At 47.2% G+C, this 27,431-nt stretch overlaps 1 protein-coding gene across 1 annotated transcript in view; it reads left to right on the plus strand.

The window, feature by feature from the left end:
• peak1 (pseudopodium-enriched atypical kinase 1) overlaps nt 1-27,431 on the plus strand; it is an 83,126-nt gene that overhangs the window by 44,919 nt on the left and 10,776 nt on the right. Inside the window, 2 exon segments of the mRNA XM_030365483.1 lie at nt 16,060-19,723; nt 26,456-26,817. Coding sequence (XP_030221343.1) covers nt 16,206-19,723; nt 26,456-26,817 — 3,880 coding nt within the window. The 5' untranslated portion in view covers nt 16,060-16,205.

Consider the following 27,431-nt stretch of genomic DNA (forward strand, 5'->3'; position numbering starts at 1 on the left):
CCCCTCTATTTGCTTGGCCTCCTCAAGCAACGCTCCGTATGGTTCAGATACCAGCCTCCTGCTGACATGACTCTGAACGAAGGGCTGTCTGCTGAGGGCATCTGCGACAATGTTTTTTCTACCAGGAATGTACTTGATACTGAAGTTGTACGGGGCCAACTTCGCTACCCATCTATGCTCACACGCGTCCAACTTCGGTTTGGTGAGTATGTATGTCAGTGGATTATTATCCGTCCAGACAGTAAACTCGTGGCCTTTCAGCCAATGACTGAATTTTTCACAGACTGCCCATTTAAGGGCCAGAAACTCAAGCCGATGTGCAGGATACTTTGTCTGGGCATGAGAGAGAGACTTACTCGCAAAAGCGATGGGCCGAGCCTTGCTTTCCCCCTCTGGCACCTGAGAAATAACTGCACCCAGCCCGTCTAGAGACGCATCAGTTGAAAGGACAAAGGGCCGATTGAAATCTGGATGAGCTAACACCACTGATTCAAGCAAAGCTGATTTAAGTTGTTCGAACGACCTCCGATGTTCACCCGTCCAGTCGCTAGGCTTGAGTTTCTTAAAGGAAGCAATACCCTTGGTCGGTCCTTTGTTCTTCTTCGGACCTGAAGTCAATGCAAAAAGAGGCTTAGCAATACCAGAGCAGTTCTGAATGAAGTGCTGGTAGTACATCACCATCCCTAAGAAAGACTTTAGCTTCTTTGGGGATGGTGTAACACCGTCATCCCCCATCAATGCTTCCTCAGACATGGTGGCAATTGCCTGCACCTTTTCAGGGTCAGTGGAGACCCCATTCTCATCAACGAAATGGCCCAAAAACTTGACACTTCGCTGAAGGAGATGGCACTTCTTGGGTGCAAGCTTTAACTGATGTGCCCCCAACCTGCTGAACACCATCTCCAGGCGCCTCAGAGCCTCCCCCTCATCCGGCGCAAAAACCAAGAGATCATCCAAGTAGCAAAGCAGTGTCAAATAATTCTGGTCACCAAAGATGTTAGTCATAAGGCGCATAAAACTGGCTGGCGCATTACACAGACCCTGGGGCATGCGATTGAACTCATGCAGCCCCATAGGCGTGGTAAAAGCAGTCAATTTCTTGTCTTCTTCGCACATGGGAATATTATAATACCCAGATGTTAAGTCCATAGTGCTGAAAAATGCACTGCCCCCCAGAGCAGAGAGACAATCAGCCTGATGAGGTAACGGATGAGCATCTTTGACAGTTCTGGAATTCAACCAGCGATAGTCGACACACACCCTCAAATCACCGTTCTTCTTCCATACGAGTACCAGGGGCGACGCCCACTCACTGGAAGACTTTCGGATAATTTATTTTTCCTCCATCTCAGACAACACTTGCCTTAACTTTAGGTAGTGCCCTGGCGGAACACGCCGGTACGGGAGTCTGAATGGACGTGTGTCCGTGAGGTGGATTCGATGGACAAACCCAGGGGCTTCACCACAGTCTAACTTGCCTCTGGAAAACACACCCTCATACTTCTGCAGCAGGTTGAATAACTGCTCTTTCCAGTGAGGTGACACATCACACGAGTCAATGTCAATATCACCCAGTCCAATTTTCTGCAAGGCATCGCTGAACTGAGAGACAGACGGGGGTGGGAGAAGACTACCAGTGTCAGCAACACGGATGTCCTGGCTGTGCACCTGCAAATTCGTCCGAGGGGTGTGCACCCGACTCATCTCCAAGTCCTCCAAAGCAACGCATGGAAACACATCAGCCACTTTGGCATTTCGCCTCAACGTAACTGGCTTGTCGCTCGGGTTGATGATTTTGACTGGCACCCATCTGTCTCCCGACATCGTAGCCACCGCTCTCCCAACCATAATATTCTTCTTGTGGGACTGAGAACGTGGTGCATCGACCAGCACGGCACTACCCTCAGAAACAGGAGCGCTCACTGGCAACCTAGCCCACACAAGATGTTCATGACGCGGCAGCAACGTCACAGCTTGAGTCAATTTAGCCGTGCCTATAATGTCAGGAATTACTTTTCCCTTCCATCGGTTAACTCCCGATAACATGTTCAGGAAATGTTCAACCTCTGAGTCATCTGTGGATTGAGGCTTGTTCATGACACGCCAGTAACTCAGGGTTTGTTTGAGTTGACAAATCAGATGTTTAATCACATTTGAACCCAGAATCAGTTGATCATGTTGGCCTGGTACAATCAAAGTAGGTACACTCACTTCCTGTCCATAGACACTCATTTCTAACTGAAAGACACATTTCGGTGTAACTTGCATTCCTCCACATCCTACGAGCACAACGTCAGTGTTCATTTCACTACCCTGTGAGCACAAGCCAGCACTTCGTAGTTTCTGTTCGGCTTCCTCACTCATTGTACAAGCCATGGACCCACTGTCTATCAATGCGTGCAATGAGACTTGATTTTTCACAACAACATCAGTATAAAAGAGACTATCAGATTTCGCTAACTTATGTACATTCTGACATATTACCACCCTACCACTAGGGGCAGACTTGCAACTCTCTTCATAAATGGATAGCATGTCATCTTCAAGGCTGAGGGACTGACTAAACGCACCCACACTGTTCCCTCCCACATGCGGGTGATTCAGTTTCCCTGGAAGGGTACAGTAATGTTGGGCTTAGTGGACCCAGACACTGTGCACTCTCTCCTCTGATGTCCAACTGCAAAGCATCTCTTCTCCCTCATACAGTGTGATCGAGTCGAGTGAGCTTTGTCGCCACAGACACGGCATGCAGTGAATCGCACCCAGGGCCCTGGCTGCGTAGCTGCAGGTGGGCTGGCCTGGTTGGTTCCCTCTAGCACCCTCTCTAACATACATAGGACATGCTCAAATGCACCCCCCTCTTCACCCGGGGACTCGCTAGGTCCGATTGGGCTGTGCGGGCTGGGCACGCTCTGACTCACTTCCTCTTTGACGTCCGCCATAGAGAAAGCGGCAGCTGCCGCTACTTGGATTGGCCTGCCTTTCCCTGACTTTCTCTTGGACACATGCTCTCTTTGATACTCATCGATCGCTTCCTGAACTTCCATAGCAGTCCACCTGCCCACCGACTTGCCCTTAAAGACACTGGCTAGCTCAGGGTCATTGCAGTTCCTAATGAACATCATGGAAATCTCAGCACTCGTGATTACCAACTCTCTGCCCTGCATTTTCAGATGGCGGTCGGCCTGCTCTGCTGCTGTGTTCAACCGCACCCAGTAATCCACTGGATCCTCACCCATACTGGGTTGGGTGGCGTAAAAATCAGCTAAAGGTAAGCATGATGCAGGGCTCTCACTGAAGTATCGCCTGAGAATTTCATAAATCATTTCTGGATGGACCACACTGTCAGGTGCTAAGTTACTCTTTAACCCCACCTTCACGATTTTCTTGGCCTTCCCCATTAAATGACTCAAGATCTCCTCAGGTTGATCTGAAGCAAGACAGTTCCTTTTCCTCAAATACACTTCCATTAACTCTATCCATTCCTGCACTGTACACTTATCAGAGGCTTCCCCTCTGAAAACAGCAGGTTCACGGACATCATGCTTGACGACCACGTTCACTCTGGAGAGATCCAGTGTGCTACTGCCGGGATTGTCGCCACCAACCACAGGAGAGACTGGGACAAATGATGGCAAGACAGGTGGACTGGGGGCAAACAGCCGACTGACTATTGAATCTCCTATTTGATTACCCAATTCAGTGATCAAGTCACGGAGATCAGCTGCAGGGTCATTGCCACTGACAGACACAATGGGCGTGGATGATATAGGCCCTACAGGGGATGTGACTACATGGCCTGTCTTAACCTGTGCATGTTCCTCACTATCACTGAAATGTGGGGGTAGTGTCTGTGAGAGAGAAGTGGATCCCACAGAATGCTGTGGGATGTCTGTGAAAGCCAGCTTCTTAACCTCCTCCCCTGCATAAACCAATAGGCCCCTGCCCCTCCCTCTCCCGACATAAGGTGTCACATTATCAAAAAAATCACGTCCACTGGCTATACTGTAAACTGAATATCGTCAGCAGAAAACCAAAATTGTGTGTATATTCCCTCTCAATTAAATAAAATAAAATAAAGAAAAGAGAAGCACAACAAAACCTAATGTAGTATTGAAACTTAACCAGATAAATTCCAATTGACCTAGACACACAGTACAATTAGCACGGACGATGAGGATTCACTGGTCTTCCATCACGATACCTTCATGCAGACAGCTTAACCCCGGGGATCGACAACAGCGGCTGATCAGTTGAATCCTTGAAAGGTCACGGCACCAGTTTATGTAACAGACTTCGATCAGCCTGTTACATTAATGTTCACAGGTCTTCGTGTGACTAGTTGGCCGATAATGCAGAGGAGACGTGGAATGGATCTGACAGCATTTATTCCCCTTCCAAACTGTAACATAGGACAACAGGGTATATCACACGCGGGCAGTTGGAGATAACGCTGACATCCCCCCTTTCCAAACTGCCGAACGAGAGCACAAAATAATAGAAGACAATACTGTGATCGTATAGTGTGTACCAAGTATAATAAATGAAAATAATAAAAATACATGAATAATTATAAATTAAATACTGACAGATCTTTAAATATTATTAACACACATACCTGTAACATAGGACAACAGGGTATATCACACGCGGGCAGTTGGAGATAACGCTGACATCCCTACGACGGCATAATTAGCCCGTTAGCTCCTACTTGAATACCTTTCATTCAATTCAGATCTTATTACACTCATTTGCATATTTGCCGATCCGCGAACAGCGGAACCCATAGTAAACATTCATACACCATGAAAAATATATACTGTATGTGTCATGAAAACAATGAGACAACGGCTAAAACAAAACATTTATGATGTAGGACTCATAAATCCAACTTACCCCCTTTCCAAACTGCCGAACGAGAGGAAGTCTGGGCGTGTGCGACCCCAATTAGCGTCCCATCGGAACCAACAATAAATGACAAGTGGAACTAAATAAATAATGTACCATGTTACAGGTCAAACATTTGGGGAAATTCACTATAAATATGTAAATATTTATATATAAATATATAAACCAAGCTATAAAACTGTTACAAGTGTGTGACGATGACTTTGATTCTAATAGTATGTTCTTTTCTTTTTTTATTATTTTACTATTAGAGTCATTGAGCAGATGCTTTTAGCCAGAGGTGTGTGTGTGTGTGTGTGTGTGTGTGTGTGTGTGTGTGTGTGTGTGTGCGTGTGCGCGCGTGCATCCTCCTTTTGCTGAGGAGGTGCCAAACCGCAGAAGTGGTGAAACAGTAAATCTAACACATTCTAGATCTTTCTCTACGTTCGTCACCAGGATTGCTCCTGGCAACTAGTTCCTTCCTCAAAGTTATTGACCAAGACATTTGGACCACCCCCCCCCCCCCCCCCCCCTCATACTTCTGACCTCACTCTCATGGCGTCAATGAGGTCATAGAAGCCCTCCCGTGGAGACCTTGTACGGTCAACACTCCTCTAGAGCCTCGATGGAGAAACTCAAGTGGCAAGAGTGTAAAAAAGGACCTCAGTTAACCTCAGGGTAGGTTTCAGGGTCCCCCCGCCTGATAGGTTTCAGGGTCCCCCCAGTCTGATAGGTTCCAGGGTCCCCCCGTCTGTTTTCACTCAGAGACCCTCACAAACGTGGCCCCAGCGGGCGTCGATGTTGCCAGGGTTAATCCTCACCGGGTTGGATCAAATTTAAGTTCTTGAGTGTGGATTTACAGATGGTATATAATTGTCACCTTTATGGATATTTATATGAATTCAATTGTTCCTCAAGTTAGAAACGATGTGGGTCATCTGTCACTGCCACTTACTGCTACCTCCCTAGTCGGAGACCAGGGGTCAATCCTTCTGGAAGCACAGGGGTGTTTGAATTAGTTTGAATGTTCGGCGGCTCCGCCGGTCAATGCTCTGTGTGGCCCGAATCTGTTTCCAATATGGCATTAGTGCTTTTATTGGGGGGGGGATTTGTGTATGCTGACAGGTTTATGGTAGAAACCTAAAAATGCAATTTGAGAGCCCTCATGCAAAGATCATCATAAAGTCACAGTAATGTCGATTGTCTCCCTCACCATCTTCGATTTAAAGACATTTCTTTAGTAGGGCGATGATTCATAATGAGTTTCCTTCCCTGTAGTGTGGCCGTTTAAAGCTAAGAGGAGATAACATTTAGGCTCCCAGATGATATCTAGTAGTAGTAAGTCGTAACAGGGTCCCTAATTTCTGCATTTCTATCTTCTGTATGGATTCCCCAGCTGACCAGACGCAACATTTCTCTATTTTGAATGAAGCATGTCATGTTCAAGTCGTGCGAGATGAAAGGAATATAATATCCAATGAAGAAAGACTGCAGAGAATCGATGACATGGTTAACTTTAAAGACGGAACATTTTCCTGAGGTGGGGGCATTAAAAGATGCACGTTTTGTGAGTGAGGGCCTAGAAATAGCCCATAATAACAAACATCAAACAACATCCCATAGGAAAAAAAGCCAACGTCTCTGCATTTAATAGAAAAAAAAGCTTCATCACATACTTTCCCAGTGGTGTGTGCATGTGTGTGTATTTGTGCGCGCATGTGTGTTATTGTTCTCGTGTCTGTGTTTATGTGTACATGTCTGCTGTGTGTATGTGTGTGTCTCCTGGGTATGTGGTTTTGGGAGCGGGGGCGGGATCTTTGCAGGCTCCTTCCCAGTCCTGATTGGTCCTTCCCGGTGTCACCTCTCAGAGTGATTGTGCAATCCACCACTCTGGAATGCGAACTTGCTGTCCTTTTTTTCTTTCTTTTTTTTTTTCTGTTTGTCATGTTTGTTTTTTTTATACTGTCACTGCTACGGCGTCGAATGGAAATTGTGCCTTACAGTAACATCACATGGATGAAAGAAACAACAGCGTATTCGGGTCCCTCTAACTGAAACTCTGCTGTGTGAATTCTCTGAGTCCCTTCTTTCTGTTATTTATGCTACTGTTATTTATTAGGAAATGTCTACCCCCGTAATGTTTTTTCCTTCTCCGTATACGTCATACCTCTCTCTTGCTCTCGCTCTAAAACGTGTCCCTATCTCTTCCTCCGCATCTGTTGTCTTTTTTTGCGCTCTGATAAACTTCCACTTCCTAACCCATTATCTTTTCATTTCTCCGGTGAAGATGATAGTTTCTGCAGTCGTGGAGCCTGGCGAGTGTTATGCAAGCGACTGTTTGCCTGACGCCAAAGAATGTTCTGTTTGAGTGATTGATGGGGTTGGATGAGGGGGAAGGAGTCAAAGGAAGGGGGAGAATCGCAGAATAAGAGTTTAAATTGTCTCGGGTTTAGACTCGGACAGCTGCTTAAAGATGCATCAAATAAAGGGCGCTTTTATTGTGACAGAACCCGTTGCTTCTTCTGCTTTGAAAAGTTACCGACTTCAAATGACTAGGGAGAGGCAAAGAAATCAGAAGTATAACGGCGCCGGTCCGATTAATGGACTTGCTTCAGAGTAGTTGTTTTTATTGGACTAATCGTAGTAATTGCCATGTCTGAGAGGCCTCTGGAATGCTTTTGGCCTTTAAAAAACGATAGAGCTCTACTGAAGAACTCCTTGAACTTCTGGCCATAGTCTGATTGGTCTGTAGGTTGATGATTGAAACTCAGTGTTGGGGAGAGTGCAGTGCGTTGAGGGTGTCCTTTATGGCTCCATACGTTATTCGTGGGTAAAGTTTAAAGCACGGGATGAGGGGCCCGCTATTAATGAGGTTGTTTAGCTGACAGGTTAATCGCCGCTCTTCGTCAACGCCAGCGGTACAAAAACCTTAATAGACGACTTTGAGTTTGCTCAGCGCCGACCAGAGACCTTAAAACAACTAGAGCTGGCCTAGAGGAGCTGGCTCCCTAGGTGTGTGTGTGTGTGTGTGTGTATCTGTGTGTGTGTGTATCTGTGTGTGTGTGTGTGGGGGGGGGGTGCCCGCTCCCTTCTGCATGGTCATGTTTACTCTGCGGTCTCTCTTGGTCCACATGTTGCTTATTGTGATGCTTATCGCACTTTATCCTTCTAATCCAATATTCTGAGTCACACACACGCCAACGCACAAACACACACACACACACACCTACACACAGTCACACACGCACAGTCACACACACACACAGTCACATGCACACACACACACACACACACACACACACACACACACACACACACACACACCCGTCATATAATCGTTTGAATGATCGGAATTTCAATATTGACCATAATAATCGTGATTATGAGTTTCCCATAATCTAGCAGCTCACACACACACGCACACGCACAGCCACTTAGAAGCGTGTGTCACATCACAGCTGATACAGTCCATTGCACTCTGCCGGCCTCTTGTATATCATCCATATTGATGACCCATTGGCAAGCCCTCCGTGCATCCTAATCATGTGGGCGATGTGAAATGGCCTGGATAAGTATGCTGGCTGTGATGAATGCCCTTTCTGTCCGCTTCTATTTTCGCTGGCTGGCCGTGGACCTCTCCAATGACTTGCAGAAATTGCAGTCGCATTCTTCTGTGGTTGGTGATCAATGTTTGGTATTTAGCATTAGGATGCATCAGTGGTTTCATTGATGAGGCTAGCAGTGGCTCACAGTCACTAAATGGACTCTCTCTTTCTCTGGCGGGTGGGACACCTGTTTATTTATGCCTCGTTAGGTAGAATCGATCCGTGTCACCGATAAATGTTATTATAATATGTTGCATATTTTACCTATTCTAGGGATCCAAATCCCCTTTGGTTGGAGGCATGGCCATTGGCTGAACTCCATTATTGTCAAATCAATTTTTCAGTTCAGTGAAAGGCCATCATACTTAGAGTAATGGAGGTAGTATGGATCCACTATGAAACCATAGCATGCTGTCCCTCTCTATTGCGTAACGCTGTGTTGAACCTTTATGGACATAAAATGTTCTTCTAATGGTAAAGAAGGATAAGGCTACTTTGTAGTCACGGGTACTTGAGGAGTTTGAATCGGTTATTGTTTTTTCCCACTGTTGCCTTAGCGCATAGTACATACATAGTCTCTCCTACGTTTGTCATTTCAGAGGTGAATGGATCTGTTTCCCTTTAACGTATTGGCCATTTAATGGCTTTAAATGTAATCCTGCTGGCCTCGCACCCGAAGATTAATAACCTGTGAACATCGGCAAAATCCGAAACAATTCGCAAACCAAACAGCATGTCTTGTGGGGGACATGGGCTCAGAGCGAATCCATTAACAACGATGGAGCGGCTGAAGTTTGTGGACAGGTGTTTTATCTGAACCAATTCTTCTCAGTGTTGTCTATAATTTATAGTGTGCTTTGGGTATGTTATGGAAACATTCCCGTACGAGCAGACCTTGAACGTGAGCTTGGCAGGTTGTTTTACTGTTGCGGGGGAAAAGCGTTTTCCCAGAGAGCGACAGCTTTTCGAAACAGAAACCACCTTTTCCCTTTTCAGTTTCCACGCGTTCATTCGATTTTCTCTCTCACTTTGAGGGATGTCACAACATTATGGCACTCAGACATGGAGGCAGAAGTACAGGACCCGTAGCAAAGCCTTACCCTTCACTGCACTGCAGAGAACGGGTTGATTCCCAAGCTGGTGACCGGGTTTGCTTTAAGAACGTCCATAATGGTCCATGTGGTCCATTATACAGCTATACAGCTCTAGAAGTATAATGCCTGGTTTTGCGGTAACAACAGGTACAGATGACTTGTCATTGTCAAATACGGACAGCTGTCCAGTCCAGTCCCTTTTTTTTTAATCCAATATCGTTCATGGACTCTGTTTTTCCCATTTTCGTCTGCATTATATCCACCTCAATTATTCTGTCCTTCTCTCGGCTTCGAGCCAAATGTAATGGCGTCCAGCCTAAGGGAGTTCACCAGATCTGTGTATTTGTTCAATGCACAGATAATGGAGCTCACCAGGTTCCTATAATGTACAGTAAACTGAGCTAACCAGGTCTGTATAATGTTCAGTAAACTGAGCTCCCCAGATCTGTATAATGTTCAGTAAACTGAGCTCCCCAGATCTGTATAATGTTCAGTAAACTGAGCTCCCCAGATCTGTATAATGTTCAGTAAACTGAGCTCCCCAGATCTGTATAATGTTCAGTAAACTGAGCTCCCCAGATCTGTATAATGTTCACTAAACTGAGCTCCCCAGATCTGTATAATGTTCAGTAAACTGAGCTCCCCAGATCTGTATAATGTTCAGTAAACTGAGCTCCCCAGATCTGTATAATGTTCAGTAAACTGAGCTCCCCAGATCTGAATAATGTTCAGTAAACTGAGCTCCCCAGATCTGTATAATGTTCAGTAAACTGAGCTCCCCAGATCTGTATAATGTTCAGTAAACGGAGCTCAATAGATCTATATTTTTCAAGAAATGAATAACTGGCATGTGATGTGAAGTGTTGTTATTGTGTAGATTGTAGTTGATGGAATCGGCAGGGACCTCACTAAACGATACTACAGCGATCGTGAGTGCCGCACCACATATATTGCGATTCAACAAGTATTTCAACTGTGTAAAAAGTGTGCTGTCGGTGTGGTATACATTTTGCTTTGTGCGATTTGTATCAAGTGTGGTTTATGTATAGGTTTAACGTTGGTTCGGGTTTCACAGGACCTCATTGATTCTTCATTGAACGCTGTCAAACCGAACATAGTTGAATACTATAACTAACATAATGCGGATAAAGCAAAGGGCCTACATTTGGACCAGATTACATTGATGAGATTATATTGACCTTTCTTTTTTTTTGTCAATTTAGCAAAATATTGTGGGATCAAATAATCATTATACTTGCATGAATCAAATTTATTTAATGTGTGTGTGTGTATATATATATATATATATATATATATATATATATATATATATATATGAGATTGTGGATCTGCTCCCAGATGATAGGAGATGATGAACTGGCGTGCCATGAATGTGCAGATTAGTTTTGGGTTGTTTTTGGAGGCTCGTTCAGCTGCCCATGAATCACTTTATGATGGGCCACCTGTTAGCCTGGGTAACTCTGCACCAGCATCATTAGACATCTGATAAGCCTGATGTGCGAGCCAAACCCTGCCCCCAGTGTCTTTTAGATGTGATCATCAAAAATGTGGAAAAACTAGTTTCAGGGTTTAGCTCTGGTTGTTCACAAGAGTATCGTTAAATATCCCCTTGCTGTAAAGGGGGTCGAGTTTTTCTAATCTACGGCAACCTATCAAGACGGACAGACAGAATCACGCATCTCCCAGCAGACATCTTGATACTCTGCTCTCCCTGTTTCAAGATCAATTTAATGAACACGAGGTGTGTGTCTGTCTTTCTGTGTGTGTGTGTGTGTGTGTGTGTGTGTGTGTGTGTGTGTGTGTGTGTGTGTGTGTGTGTGTGTGTGTGTGTGTGTGTGTGTGTGTGTGTGTGTGTGTGTGTGTGTGTGTGCGGGGCACATGTGGTTCCAGGCTAGCTGAAACGTACTGGTTGATGAACACAAGCTGACATGCTCGTCTGCTGCTTATGACTGACTCCACATGCTATTTCATGCTCTCAGAGAGCACTTTCATAGGAGGAACATTACCATTTATATTGTCGTAATTGAAATGGTGTGTGGAGCTATAAAGTAATAATGACAGTGTGCTGCAGCTATTCTCAATATCATTGAAGAAGTATTTAGTCATTAATCATCATGCCTACAAAGTTATATTGATCCTTAATAAAGTCAGAGGAGAACGAAACCATGCCAGCGAATAGTTCAATAATGGGAAAAATATCCATCAATCTTCCAGCGGAAGACAGGAATAGCAGTAACAGATGAATATCCGATACAGGATGCCCGTTTTCCTGAGCCAGTGACCTGTCCTCCGCTGTCTCTGGGGCGACGTGCTGGCTGCCGTACAGCAGGTGTGGCGTTCAAACCCTCCCTGGCACAAGGGCATGTCGTCACCTGCCTCTTCACCCCATCCCCCCCACCCCTCCTGTGTGAAAGTCTATCTCTTACCTGACAGGTAACAGGTACACAGGTACTCTACCCCTGTGACCTCTCTCACACAGTGTGGGAGTTGCTAAGGCTGTTTTAGAACATTCCGGTGCACCAGGCCTTTGTCTAAGGATTTTTTTTGCTTGGATGAAAACACGTTTCTTGGATTATTGTTTCATTCGTGCTATTCACGGTGGCATTGTGGTGGTTTGTGTGATGTTATTCACTCCTCTCACTCACGCAGTGGGAGGAGTCGAAGGAGCCGGGTTAAAAAATGGAATCACGCCACATCTGGAACTCTCGGAACGTTCTAGAACGATCCGGTTCATTGGAGACTGAAAATAAATAAAAAGAAGGGCTTTGTTGGTTTCTGGGATGATTTGTGTGTGTCAGTGGTAGGACTGTTGTGGAGTTTTTTGTCATTGAAGGAGGAATGCCGCACAAGTGCATGTGGGCCACCTCACACATCATCACCCGTCTCCCAGACTGTATGCCAGACACCGCTTAGAGATACTGCATGGAGCAGCCACGTTTTTTATTGTACATTGACACATTTACACACGCGCATACGAATACAGCCATGCGCACACACGCACGCCCGGGTGCACACACAGGAATACAGCCATGCACACACACACACACACACACACACACACACACACACACACACACACACACACACACACACACACACACACCCCAAAGGTGTCCAGCATTCATTGTCCTTTCAGAACTTCAGAAGCACATATGCACAAGAAGAACGGTATTAAAATCCCCAGATAATTGTCGTGACAACATAGTGTGAACTGTGTGGACATGGCCTCACATGGCCGTGCAGAAGGCTGGGACTCTGCACATTACTAATATACTCCTACTCAGTGTTTTTGCCGACCCGCTGTGCGACTAGAATGGAGACGGCCTCGTTTGCCTTTGTGCTTTCATAAGTTATATTTATAAGTGATGCTGTTTTCCCACTGTGAAGCCTTGTACCAATCCAGATTCCAGAATTTAAAAAGTCCCTGAACATTCCCGAAAGCAAAGGGTTTTACAAAGCAAAGGGATATGATCCATATAAATATGGATTTGTTATTGGTAATCACCTGACAGTGGCATGGTCACTGATTGTTTGGAAAATAACAATCATTGGAATAATGGAAAGTGCATTATGGAACCATCATAAATATTAGGTGTAAGATACAAGATATTTTGAATGCGTAAATCATTGCATTCTTTGCTATCTTGTTTACAATTGTAATGAGGGCTGTACAAGGATTAGCACACTGTTTATGCATTTATATCTATTACAATAATGAAATTACCTTAAAGATGTATTTTCCAATATGCAAGTCTGTTAGATAACATCGGTGACATCAAACGCCCAGTGAGCAGGTACTTATATTTAACTGAAGGGGGGGGGGGGGGGGGGTTCTGCTTGAAGTCATGAATCGAAATCATGAATCACAATAGAATTGCCACTTGACTCGGATTTGATAAGCGTCTATGCAGGTGATTACATAGTTGTGATTCACTATGTTTTTCCTTTGTGCTGTGCCTCCAGGGCAGAGTTTAACAGACTACATGAATGATGAAAATGATATTGAGTCATTATTTTCTTGGATTAGATGTTACAAAGCCTTTTTTCCGTAGCAACCTTCCACACTGCTGTGCCCTTGGCTAGAAGATTCAAATGAGTCCTGCCTCTTTCCAAAGATTATATTGGTATTATCCAATGCCAATATCCAATCCAATGCGTCAATGAAATTTGTTTACAGAGAAACAATACCTCTAGCTATCTGTTGGAGGAGTAATACACTTGTAATTGAGTTCGTTTATTTCATGTGTATAAAAAATATACTTGTTCTATTTTTTTATATACTTTTCTTCTAGTTTCTCAAGTATCTTGACCATGAAGTTAAAGCAAAAAGTGTTTCATGTTCAAGTAAAGTTATTCTATTCAAAATGGATGATACCATTACCTTCCCATCCTGGCTAAAATTCACAAATCTGAACGAGCACGTTGTCTTTGTGTTCCTGCCAAAGATGCGCCACTAACAGAGAATTGTGTTTTTATGGAGCGCAGCACAAACTAACATTTGCATAATGCATTGGATGTGTTCAAATGAGTGTCTTGTGCTTCCTTGAATTGTCACAACAAGCACGTTGCTGTTCTCCACCATTGCTTACCATTTAGATTTTCATTTCGACCTTCTGGAAGAAGCCTTCTTACGAAAACAGAGTCTTAAATCTAGACCCTGGTCTGTCCTTAAGACTTCACTTGGAGCACAGAAACCTGGAATTGGGAGATAGTTTAGGGTGGTTGTTGTGGCGACTGAGGGGAAAACACTGCATGTTTATGACCCTAGTCCTTCTCCAGCTGTTGGAGGAGGTGGACGAGTGCTCCAGCAGAAACCAGTGACTTGTTGAGCGGGTTGGAAGACGAGGCGGCCACGTGTCTTCTTCAGCACCTCAAAAACTCCTCGGTTGTGGTGAGCAATCCAGAGCAGGTTGACGTCCAGGTCGTTATGAGGGGTCCATTATTTTAATTATAAGCCTTTTGATGGTAGACCTTTTGGGTGATATCTGCCCTGATTCATGGCTATTGGACCTCCCTTTTTTTGTTTCAAACATTTTCATCACAAGGGTTGTGTGAGTGCTAAAGGGCGATAATCAATGGTAATGTTGATAATCTGTCATCATAAAGTGAGTCTACTTGGTTGGAGCAATAGTCACTTAGCCGTTTCCCTGTGCTCTGATTGGCCGGTGTCTCTTTGCTATCAGGCTATCATTGTCCGGTCCTCTCTGCTATAACCCCACCCTTCTCAAAAAGGTGTGGTGCTGTTATCAAGAAAACCCCACCATCCATCACAAACCCACGTATGACATCACGCATTCGACGTCAACACTCGCTCATCACATCACTCATCCGAAGGGCTTTGGCCATTGCTTTCCTGTCAGGATGTGGCCGGTCAAGGGGTGCAACAGGATAAATCGTCCCCCCCCATCCCTAGGTTTTCTCGGCTGCAGGGAGTTCCCGCTTTCATTGTGTTCTGGGCAGAAGGACACCGGGCGTTGACCGCCCAGGATCTCAGCCCTGCCGTATCCCTAGCGGTGGATGGATAGACACGCGCTCACAAACACGCATCAGCCCAACAGTGTTCCTGAGTCATGGCCCAACTGTCATCTGCAGGGTGTATATTACCGGATGGAAATCGTTTTCCCCCCAAAAAGTATCCAGCAGCCAATGTACCTGAACGTTCTGGAACAAAACGGGATATATTCCAGACGAGTGCAATGGAAATTCTAGAAAAAAGTTTCAGTCATCCCACACTCTTTATACTTTTCTAGGTTATGTTTATTTTTAAGTAATTATGCAGTCTGGTAGTTAGGTATTTGTTCAGTCATGGAGGGTGAAATGGTGGGTGTTCATCTTGGGTTCACTTTAGCTTTGAGTGCCTTTCTTTTGTGTTAGCTGGTGTGTGCTCTTGATCAGACACTTGTGACTTAACTCATTCACACGTCTCTTTGATTTGTTTATGAAACTGTTGATTCATCTTTCATCTTGATCACTTTGCTATATTTTTCAAATTGTCTGGCTTCAGAGACTGTCTTTGTTTGAGTTCCTCATCAGACTGGGATATGGACAACAGAAATTAGCAAATACAAATTTCCCAATTCAATGCAACATATTCCATTCTAACCTGAGGGCCCACCACTAACATCAATAAAATACAAAAGAATATTGAAAATAATTGGAAAAGCACAACTTCGATGAATAACATGTTAGTTGACCCTCACTGCAAGCAGACCAGCTGCAAAATAGAGAAATACTGCCACCTAATGGAAATGAAGATGCATTTCCCTTCTCTTGTTTACACATTTTTCTCTCCTTCCATAATCTTTGTATGCGCTTTTTATATATCCAGTATGAGTGCATTTGTGTGTGTTTCATGAATTTTGTGTACATGAATAAATATACAGATTAATAATTAAATCTATTGTTTATCCTCACTAAATACATGTATTTTTCTGTTTGTCGTGTTGTTTCAGGTCCAGTTATCCGTGCGTGAGAGGACCGGGGCTGTAGAGCACAGTCCAGGGTCGCTGGTTCAGAGTCCATTCCGGTGACCTGTGGCTCCATGGAGGGATTTCCTGTCCACTGACTCCGCCCCCCCCACCTCACCGCCTCTGCAGCCATGTCAGCCTGCAGCTCCTTCACTGAGCACGTGTGGAAGCCGGGCGAGTGCAAGAACTGCTTCAAGCCCAAGAGCCTGCACCATCTCCAGCCTCAAAACAGCGTGAGGAAGGCCCAGTCGGAGCACAGGCTTTCCCCTCCACAGCAGCAGCAGCAGCAGCAGAACCAGCCTTCTGTGGGGGCCAGGCCCAACCCGGACCTCCCCAACGCCCCCCAGAGGCCCGGCGGAGTGGCTGCTCGCTCGGGCCACTTCCGGCCGCCGGTGGCCAAGAAGCCCACCATCGCAGTCAAGCCCACCATGATGCTGCCATGCGCCTCCACGGATCTGGATCCGGAAGGCAACCTCCAGCAGCAGCAGCAGCAGCAGCAGCAGCAGCAGCAGCAGCAGCAGCCGCACCGTCCACCCAGTGCTGGGGAGCAGGGCAAGACCTCCGCCTTCACGGTCTGGAACCGCAACGGGCTGAATCGCAAGAGGCCTGCCGGGCCCAACAACAACAACGAGGGAGAGGATAGAGGAGGAGGAGGGGAGGAGATAGAGGGTTACGGACCGCTCAGCCCCCTGGCCCCGTTCGGGAACAACAACAACAGCGGACTGACTGACGTTCTCAAAGAGATCGTCGGCCTGGGGCCGGGCCCCAGCCTCTGTCCCCTGTCCGGCTCCAGGGACCTCTTCTTCGGACGCATCAACACGTCATACCGGCGGTCCCTTGAAAGGGGTCTTCAGGCCGCGAGCTGCCTGGCCATGGGTCAAAGCGTTGGAAGCGGAGGGTCCGGCCAGAAAAGGGTCTCCCTCAACAACAGCGCTGAGATCATCAGTGCCGAGGGTGGACGCTACTGCTACCCGGAGTTTTCCAGCGGGGACGAGGAAGACGACGACGACGAGGAAGAGGAGGAGAGCGAAGAGGAGCACGAGGAAGACGACGACGACGACGACGAACAGGACAGCTGGGACGAGAGTGACGAGGAGATGCTGGCCATGGCGATCCGCATGCGGGGCCAGCCGCGCTTCTCGATATTCCGCGCGGCCACGTTGTCGCCGGTGCACTTCGCCGCCGGGACGAAGTGGAACACGGTGCCGCTGCGGAACCGCTCGCTGCAAAGGCTATGCGCCGTGGACTACGACGACAGCTACGACGAGATCCTCAACGGCTACCCCTCCCTGGACTCCAACGGAGCTCCCATGGCCTACGGACAGAGCGTCGTGCTGGGCGGCGGCTTCGTCTCCAACTCGGAATCCACCACCTCGCCCGAGTCCTCCTCGTCCCTCCTCGGGGATTCCCGCACGGCCTCGAGCAGCGGTAGCAGCGCTGCCCCCTGCGGGCACCCGAACGGCATAAACTCTCCCTCGGCGCCTCCACACGCTCCCCACAAGCCCTGCACTTTTGAGACTAAGGCGCCGCCCGACCCCAGGTCGGCGCCGCAGAGTCCGTTTAGGATGGCCGAGACGCACACGGCCGTGCTCGCCATCCGGCTGGAGGAGCAGAGCGGCAAGGAAGGCGCTCCGATGCCTCAGGCTCTACCGGGTCAACCCGTCACCATTAGCTTCAGCCCCACGGAGGAGCAGGTGGTCACCGGGTACCCGTACCGGGTGGTCAACCTGGAGAAGTCTCTCATTTGCAAGCCCTACACTGTCGTAGACGTTTCTGCATCCATGGCGACCAAAGAAGAGCAGATCCCTGACCCCACGTCGAAAACGAAAAAAAGCCCCCTGAGCCCAAACGCGTTCCCTGGCCCTCTGCGTCAGGCCCTCTCTCCGTCCTTCCCGGGGTCCCCTTCTTCCCCGGCGTCCCCGATGACGCCCACAACGGCGCTGTTGCCGGCGAACGCCCGCCGGAAAGCCAGCGGGAGCATTCGGTACCAAGAGGTGTGGACGTCCAGCACAAGCCCGCGGCAGAAAATCGCCAAGATAGATCACGGGTCAGGGAGCGCACACGGCCCAGCGGTCCCCCCGCGACACTGCAGCCACAAGTCGGCCCCGACGTCTCCCATCTCCGGGCTGTCCTCCTCCCGCACCATACCGGTGAAATCTCCCAACTTGTCGGAAATCAAGTTCAATAGCTTTAACAACGCCGGGATGCCGCCTTTTCCCATTATCATTCGCGACGAGCCGGCCTACGCGCGCAGTTACAATAACGCCGTCAAGGTGCCCATCGTCATCAACCCGTGCGCGTACGCTTACGACAACCTGGAGGTGTACAGGAGCTTCCTGGGACTCAGTGGGGAGCTGCCGCCTCCCAAAGGGGCCGTCGGCAGAGTGACGGGCAGCAGAGTGACCAGCCACACCTACGAGGAGATCGGCTCCTCTGAGAGCGTCCAGTCCAGCTCCACGGATAAAACCCTCTCCGGCAAGGGAACCTCTGAAAGAGCCGCTGCCGAGGAGCTGAAAGCTCGGCCCGAAACCCTGTCCAAGATGATGAACGTTCAGCCAAGAACCACTACAGATCCCAACACTGCGGGTGCAAGCATTGTACTGAGCAGCACCATAAGCGCCGTCTCCTCTCCCACTAGTCCGGCCAACGCGGCCAGTCCACTCACCTGTACCGTGAGCCTCCCCAAGCGCAGCCCTGCTGCCCTTGCCGTGGCGCCGTCCGGCCAGAGGAGTGGTGGGTCCTCTGTCGCCACAGACCTGTCCGTGTCCTTCGGGGCGGGGGCGGGCCACCGCGAGGAGGCCAGCGCCGTGCTCTCCCAGATCGTGGCGTCCATCCAACCCCCGCACTCCCCTCCGGAGTCTCCCTCGGAGAAGTCCAAGACGTTCGGCTCGGAGGAGATCTACGCCGTGCCCCCCGACGCCACGGAGAGCCTCGTCCGGCCCAAGTCCCTGTTCGCCTCCCCCGACGGCGCGCTCTCCAAACCCAGCCAGGAGACGCCGTCGAGGCTGCTGCCCAAGTCCCACAGCGCCTCGGCGGCTCTGCCCCTGTCCAGCCCCGCCAAGGCGGAGCCCGGCGCCCCGTTCCCCCCGCCCCGCTCCACCTCCTCCCCGTACCACGCCACCAAAATCCTCCAGAGACACTTCGGCAACTGGAGCAACAAGTCGCCGGCGTCGGGTTCCCCCACGCGGGCCGGCGCCGGGGAGGGCGCGGGCGACGGCGGCGGCAGGCGGGCGGCGGCCGATAGCACGAAACCCAAACGCTGGATCTCCTTCAAGAGCTTCTTCCGCCGGCGGGTTCAGGACGACGAGCAGAAGGAGAAGGCGGAGAAGGAGAAGGAGAAGGGGAACCTGGTGGGGCTTGACGGCACCGTCATCCACGTGCTCCCGCCGCCGCCCCAACAACGGCAGAACTGGTTCGCCGAGGCCAAGCCCGACGACCCCAGCCAGAAGCCCACCATCATCTTCACCTACAAGCCGGACGGCGCCGCGCACGACGGAGACGATAAGATGGAGGCGCGCTCGGACGATCAAGGCGGGGAGGTCGCGGCGTCGACCTCCCCGGAAGGGAGTAGGGACCCCGGGCTGACGGTTCCGAGGGGAACGCCGTCGCCGCACAGCGTGGGGGCGGACATCATCAGCGAGGTCATCAGGTAAATTCAACGCTTTTTTTGTCACCCTTCCTGTTTCTGTCGCTACCGGTTTGGTCTCTCGCTCGAGAAACGGATGTTCAGTAAGGGAAGCTGTTGTTCCCAAAATTATAAATTTGTGTGTGTGTGTGTGTGTGTGTGTGTGTGTGTGTGTGTGTGTGTGTGTGTGTGTGTGTGTGTGTGTGTGTGTGTGTGTGTGTGTGTGTGTGTGTGTGTGTGTGTGTGTGTGTGTGTGTGCTTGTGGTGCGCTGCATCTCCGTCGTGTGTCTGGCTACATCTCTGATGTGTAATTCAACATAAGTACATCAACGAGGTGATTGTGTGTTAATGAGGCTTTTATAGTGTACGATAGCTAATCATTTATAATTATCCAATATTCATTAGTATCCATTATTCAGCGAACCGCTCCAACGGAATACATCGCAGCCAAACCTTCAAATTATAAAATCCACCTGATAACTCAGAAGGATGTGATTATCAGCCTGGGAAAACAAATCACAAATAATTAAATTTGAATAATGGGTAATGGTATTTTTTTGATCTTCATTATTCAGAAACTTTCATAATAATAACAAATGTGAGTCAAGGATATATGGGGCATCAGGGAAGGATTGTGTGGATAGCTGGAATGGCTTGCACACAATCATGTGTCTTACTCCATGATGAACCCCAGCTGAGGAGTTGCTACAGCCATCCTGAAGACATTAACCTTCCATCCATGATCAGCCAAAGGAGACAGCCGACAGCATGCCGCAGTTGTGTGAATGTCTCACAGCTGAAGACAGGGGATAATCATGTTCTCTCAAATAGTTCCTGAATGACCCTTTTCTGATCAGATCTTTAGTGGGGGATTCAGTACACAGTCCAGGGGACACTTGCCCTACTAATGCCACTTTCACTCTGACCTGCTGGTCTGATGAATATATATTATTACAATATCATTTTTATCATTATTTATAGCAAACTTTTCAGAGAGACTGACAACGTGTTTAAGTGACATAAGAATAAAACAAGCCAATAAAAAAACAGTAGAAAATAAATAAGAGGAAAAATACGAAATGTATGAAGATGAAAATGGAAGAGAGACAGTTATTTGCCGAGACAAGGGGACCAGCCACCATAATTACAGAGTCAAAGCCTTTTTATGCCGTTTTGTTTTTAAATGCTTCTTAAAACAATCAACAGAAGCGCCTGCTCTCATAGGCTAAGGGAGATGGTTCTATTGAACCTGTTCCAGGGACCGGTTCTAGAGAGCCGGTTCCAGGGGCCAGGTACCGAGTACGTAATACGTCTGGATTCGTAATCGAGTCTTAAGGAAACCTAAAAAGCTTTCGGACCCGTACTCTAGACGGCACTAGCACAGACACGGCCTCACTCTTGTCTTTAATCCGAATGACTGAACCCACGATGAATGCACAACACGTATTCCCCATCGCCCGTATATTCATATTCCCCCTCCCTCCCCTGAAGTTTATCCCTTAATGGCGTCCATTAGCAGAACGCCATGGTTTCCCGCTCTCCATGGGTCTCCTGCTAGGATCCAGCCCCCCCCCCCCCCGCTCTGAGCCAGGTCAGGCTGAGTGGGGGAGCAACCCGCTGGGATCAGCCAGTCTGACCCAGCGAGAGTTCAGGATCATCGCTCTGGTGTTCCGACTTCCAACGTCGCCAAAATCGCCGAGATGGATGATTTATTCATTGCTTATTAAGGAATCATAGATTTAAAAAACATATGCATCGAATCCTCTAATCCATGTACAATACGTTCCCATAGATATTACGTGCATGATAAATGGTTCATGGTAGAACTATGACGTAATTTCTAATGAGAAATAATGTTGAGGTGATGAGTTATTTTGGCCGACAGAAGCCGACAGAAACATGAAAAATCTGAAATGATCTTTCCCCTTAATAGAAATAACAGACATGACCGCGACATGCAGTTTATTCTGATTTTTTTTTTGTTTATCTTTGGGTCAGATATTGAGATCTCTCCTTAAATCAGTTTGATGAGTATCCTGGATACTGCCTCTGGGTAATATATCCATTCTGAAAGGTTTCTCTATTAATGTGGTGTTAAAAGTAAGAACTACTGTGCCAAATATTCTTCGGAACTGTCAAACTAAGCTTTTTGATCATGCCAGCAGCAGAAACCTGCTTCTATGGTAAGTCTAGCTGTTGATGGGCCTCAGATGAAAGAGTTTTATTCACACTTCGTCGTCATAAATTTACCACGATGCTCCCAGTATCTGTCAATATCAGTTCTTAACAGTAATTTGTTTCGGCATGGAAAATACAGAAAAAATAGTTAATTTGTGGGTTTGACACAGTTACATTTATTTTAGTTGTAGATGTTTTCGTTCTCTTCATGCACTTGATGAATCTGTTCCATTGTTATATGTTTCCTGATGTTTCACATCTTATCAGTGTTACAGCGAGCGAAGGAATGTCTAAATATTGAGATCCTTTCGCTGCATTCTGCATGAATCTCTTTTTTTATATTGAGTTATTTCTTGCTGTTCTTTTGTATCTGCTATTCGCAGGGTCTGTTATTAATATCATTCTTTCATGGCTGACATTTATTTCCTTTGATACACTTTCGAGTCCACGTCGCACTTTTTTCTGCATATTTTATGCCATATTCCCACTTTCTGACAACTTTCTTCTTAAAATGTTGCCTTGGCATCCCTGTCCTGTTTTCTTCTCTCTCGCTCTCTCCTTTGTCTTTACTTCTTGTCTATGTATATTGCATTCAGTGTGACTCACGGAAAATCTTTTTTCTTTGCCCAGACTGTAATGGCAGCCAAACATTATGAACATTCCACTGCTAGTTACAACTCCTCCGACTGGATCGCTCCGCCAGTATAATCTCGCTTACTAATAATAGCGATCGAGATTGCAGCATGTGAGGTTGGATATGTCTTCTAGACCCACAGGCTATCTAAAAGCACCAGTATTCAGAGTTTTATACTTCTTCTCTCCCCCCCAATCTCATCAACCTCAGCATTTGAATTTAGACTGCCAAAGGCTTGTCCCCATTGTGTCTATTATGTAACAACCCCCAGAGTTAAAAAATGAAAGAAAGAAATTATAATTTTTTTCCACCCATATGAATCAAGTAATATAGGCTGTAGGAGAAGGAGTTGTTTTGATGATTGTACCTTTAGGATAAGGGTTCACCACAGGTCGGTTAGCCCATTACAGACGACACAGTGAGTGGGTACGGCGCACAGTGGTTAAACAAACAAGTCAATTAGTTTCTCAGCTTACCCGTCCAACTGAAAGAAATAGGAAGGAAGAAAACCAAGGTAGTTTCAGTCAATGAATGCAGGTTCATAGGTTTAACAGGTGAAGCGGTTTACACAAATCACATACAACCAGTAGAGAATGCATAACAATTGTTTTGCTGATAAGCAACACCGGCTGTTGTGTAAAAGTTGAGCTGAGATTCGGATTTTGTCACGTGATCAACACGCTTCCTGTTGTTGACGTCTAGTTGCCCAGCCGTTATCGTTTGTGTGTTTTATTACCTCGCCTTTCACAAGCTGCGGTGTGAAATCGTGCACACAGTTTGAGCAATACTGTAACAGACACACGGCTATCCCCACAAATGGAGAAATCAACGGTCAATCCAATTTAATTTAAGGCTTTCCCTGTTCATTCATTAACTTTGTGGAATTTCAGTTATTCTGAAAAAGTCCTTGCATCCCCCTTCATATTTTACAAACTGTAATGCTTGGATAAAAAAAAAGACATATCTAGGTATTATATACTGTATATTCGTAGGCCTGCTTATATTCTGTCCCTCACTCATTAACAGAATGTTTTGATTGGATGATCCAAGAAGTACCCTGCCTTTCTGTATTTCTGTTCACTGTGGCCATAACTCTGGTATTGGCTAACATTGGGCGTGCTCTCACACACACTAGCTCACACACATTCAGGCACAGCTCAGACAGGTGAGAACGCAGGTGAGTCAGGTAGGACAGAGAGAAGGGGAAGCAGAGTGCCCAGAGAGATAGGAGGTCTCCAGGTTTTCCACGTATTAATTTATTTTTTCCATCAAACCAAGACAGAAGAGAGAGATCCTGCTCTCTTACCGAGAGGATGTGAGCCCACTCCCCTTACCCCTTCGTCAGATTTATTACGAAGGCCGTTCAGAAATGGGAAACTGTGTTAGCCAGTACAGTGGGTAAGCTTGTGACGTCTCTGTCTCTGTCTCTCTGTCTCTCTGTCTCTCTGTCTCTGTCTCTTTCTATGGCTCTGTCTCTGTCTCTATGTCCCTGTCCTGTCTAGTTCTTGTTCTTGTTTGATATTTATTCAGTGTTTTCCTCAACGATTTCGATGGAACACAGTATCTTTGGTCATGGTGACCCTGTGGGGAGGAGAAGTGCTTGAGATTGTATTTGTTTAGGCTGTGCTGCTTCTTGGGTTGCGTTGAAGGGGTATCTGTGTAAGTCCGGCTGTAGAGTTTTTGACTTTGAGATTTTGCAGAAAGTGAAACGTTTTCTCTGCAGCCTAACTTCGTCTGAACATGTCCTGGCCTCAAAACGTTCACTAGCTCTAAAGGTATTTATTGTTCCAGGGGCCACTCGAGGTGTGTGTGTGTGTGTGTGTGTGTGTGTGTGTGTGTGTGTGTGTGTGTGTGTGTGTGTGTGTGTGTGTGTGTGTGTGTGTGTGTGTGTGTGTGTGTGTGTGTGTGTGTGTGTGTGTCCTTCAACATTTGTTGAAGGAAGGAATATTTCATACCACAATATACCTTCGCCTTGCATGATACGTTTGTCAACATCATCACAAATGATTCAGTAGTTCCCAGTTTGACTCAGTTGCCTGACATATTGGATGTTGCTAACTTAGGTTGTGATTTGTAAACAAACAATGCTTCTGTAACTGTAAGGGATGCAAATAGAGGATGTGACACTTCACCTTTGAACACAAGCTGTGGTTTGTTTGTTCCAGTCTGATTTGTAACGCTTGATGCATAATCCTTACTGCTAGTCGAGTACTGTTCCTACTACGGTTGTACAGTAAATATAAACCAAAATATTGAGTGCTATTTTTTACAACTTAAACAGTTCAACTTTTACAGTTCAGATGAATGGCAACGTTGAATGTGTCAAATAATTCAGTATAGATATTTGAGTCTGTATTCTTTTTTTTTAGCATGGCATACTGATACCTACTCACTTGCACTACATTTCACTTTCTCGCTTCAGCACGCGCCTGGCTGTCAGCCTGTCACAGAAGAAGCCCTGGGTCTAGTCTCAGAGGGCTCACTCCACTCGTCTGTAATTATTCTGGGTGTGTGTGTGTGTGGGTATGTCTGTCTGTGCCTGCGTGTGTGCGTCTGTTTGTGTGACCTCAAGATGTGACCCAGTTAGCAAAGTGCTAAAAAGTCAACCATGCTACCCGCAGTCCACATCTGTAAATACTACTCACTGTCACTCATGTCCTCAAAGCAGCAGCTGCCGTTTGTCTTTATTATATATTTATTTACTCATTTATTGATGTAAATCGTACCAGCCATTCATGCCAATGCATGGAAGAATCGATAGGGGATCTAAAATGGAGGTTTGTTGTCTGTGGAATGGAGTCATCTGAAGTTTGGCCGTGTAGCGAGGATCCTGTTTGTTTTCAGTCACTCCTCAATGCTTTACTCCAGGGAATCGCTGTGTAGTTTGGCTGTGGCTCAGCTGTTTCACTTCCCCCCCCTGTCCCTGATCCAACCCTGAGCAACCAAAGTCTGTAGTAGTAACTCTCTTCCAGTCAATCAACAGTAACTACCTCCTGTCGCTTCTCGTTGTGTCAAATGCATGACTGCAGGGCATCATAAAGTTGGAGCAAAGTCTCTTTCTGCAACCGCGTCGGTTCGGAAGGAACAGGGACACGTGTTTTTGTTTTGGTATGCGTGTGTTGGTGCTTGTGTTTGTTAGGCTTAGTGTAAGTTGAGGATGTTATGATCCATAAACACAAAAGTTGACAGTTGACAGTGGATCAAGTCTTCAAATGATCAGAAAGACAGGCCGTTGCTACGTTGTCCCTGACACCTTTTACCGTCTACCTTCAACAGTGATTCAGGTGTAGGCTACTTGATTCATGAACCTTTTTCCGTCTCAAACATTACCACACCTTCCTTCGCCTGTTAAAAAGGAAGCTGAGGTCATTGCCCTGTTGAACCAAGAATCCAGTACTCGTTCAACCCTAACTGTCAAACTGACGGAATAAAACATTAACGTAGCCTATATACTGGACTGCATATATATATATATATATATATATATATATATATATATATATATATATATATATATATATATATATATATACACACACAAGTGCTTGTCCTACCAGTGGCTGCTCAAAGCAGTTTACAGTTAGTGCCACACATTCACCCATTCATTCACCCATTCATACACACATTCATGTCAACCATGCAAGGGAACAGCCAGCTCATCAGGAGCAGGTAGGGGAAGGTGTGTTCCTCTGGCAGACCCTCTGCTAGGAGGAGTCAGCGATCGAACCAGCAACCCTAACCCTTTTAGGGCTCGTGTGTGGGCTTGAACTCATAACCTTTTTATTGCACATTTGTACTTCCCCGTTCAACCTGGTTTACACTATCATTTCTAAAGTATAGCTTATTTCGCAGGGGGGGGGGGGGTTCTTTCCACAGCCTTCTTCTCCCACATACCAGCATGATCGCTAACATGATTCTACTTTGGTGTATCCCTCCGTCCACAGCCAGGTGGCGGCAGCGAGCGGCCACCACCGCCCCACCAGGGACGGGGGGGAGGGGCCTGCAGGGGCCGCCTCCCTCTCCGGCCGGCTCCTAAGACCCTCCCCCACGCCCAGGGGGGGTGGAGGAGGAGGGGGCCTGAAGGAGGAGGAGGAGGAGGATGTGGAGGATGAGGCCTACCACCGCCCTTACCACCTCGCCCCCACCACCACCGCCGCCGCCGCCGTCACCGCGGCCAGCGAGGGCAGTGCCAGCCTGGGGGACCCCGAGAACGACAGCCTGCACTCCCATCACTCCATCACTCCCATCACTCATCACTCCCACTCCCCGGCCTCCAGTGCCTGCAGCGCCACCTACAGCAACCTGGGTGAGAACACTCGACCTCGCTATCTAATAATGCATCACCGAGAATAAGCTCCTCGTTATCATGAGGAAAACTGGATTGTTTTTCGGTGCTCCTAAGGCTCAGTTATGGTTCCACGTCGAGGCAACGCAGTGACCTCGCAGACGCTTCGACGCAGTCGTGAACCTGTTTTCGGTTTCTGCGTCGGGTTTTAGTGAGCCGACCAATCACAGCTCTTGCTGCTGCGTCGCCTCGACACAAGTTTACAATTTTTGGTGGGGGGGCCTACGTCTGGCCCTTGCAGGTGGACACAAGGAGGGTCCGCAAGGACATAATGTCCGTAAACCCCCTCGCGTTGCGTCGACCGTGGAACCACAACTGAGCCTTAAGGATGCAATAACAGTTTGTTTGAGGCTCTGTTTCAAGATGGGCAGGATAAAATGGTCTAGTGGCGACGGAGTTTGTTTCAAAGCAAAACCTTGTGGTCGTCGACTCCCAACTAAAGGTTCCTCGGTTCAATGCCCCAATGTTCGTCGACGTTCGCAGACGGTGCTTCACGCAGTTCGGCTCATTTCGAGTGGATTTATTTCCTCTCTCAATGCCGTTACAACCCCCGGTCCCATCGTCACGGTCTGAGT

The sequence above is a fragment of the Gadus morhua genome, chromosome 9 (assembly GCF_902167405.1).
Source record: "Gadus morhua chromosome 9, gadMor3.0, whole genome shotgun sequence".
NCBI classification, from domain to species: Eukaryota; Metazoa; Chordata; class Actinopteri; order Gadiformes; family Gadidae; genus Gadus; species Gadus morhua.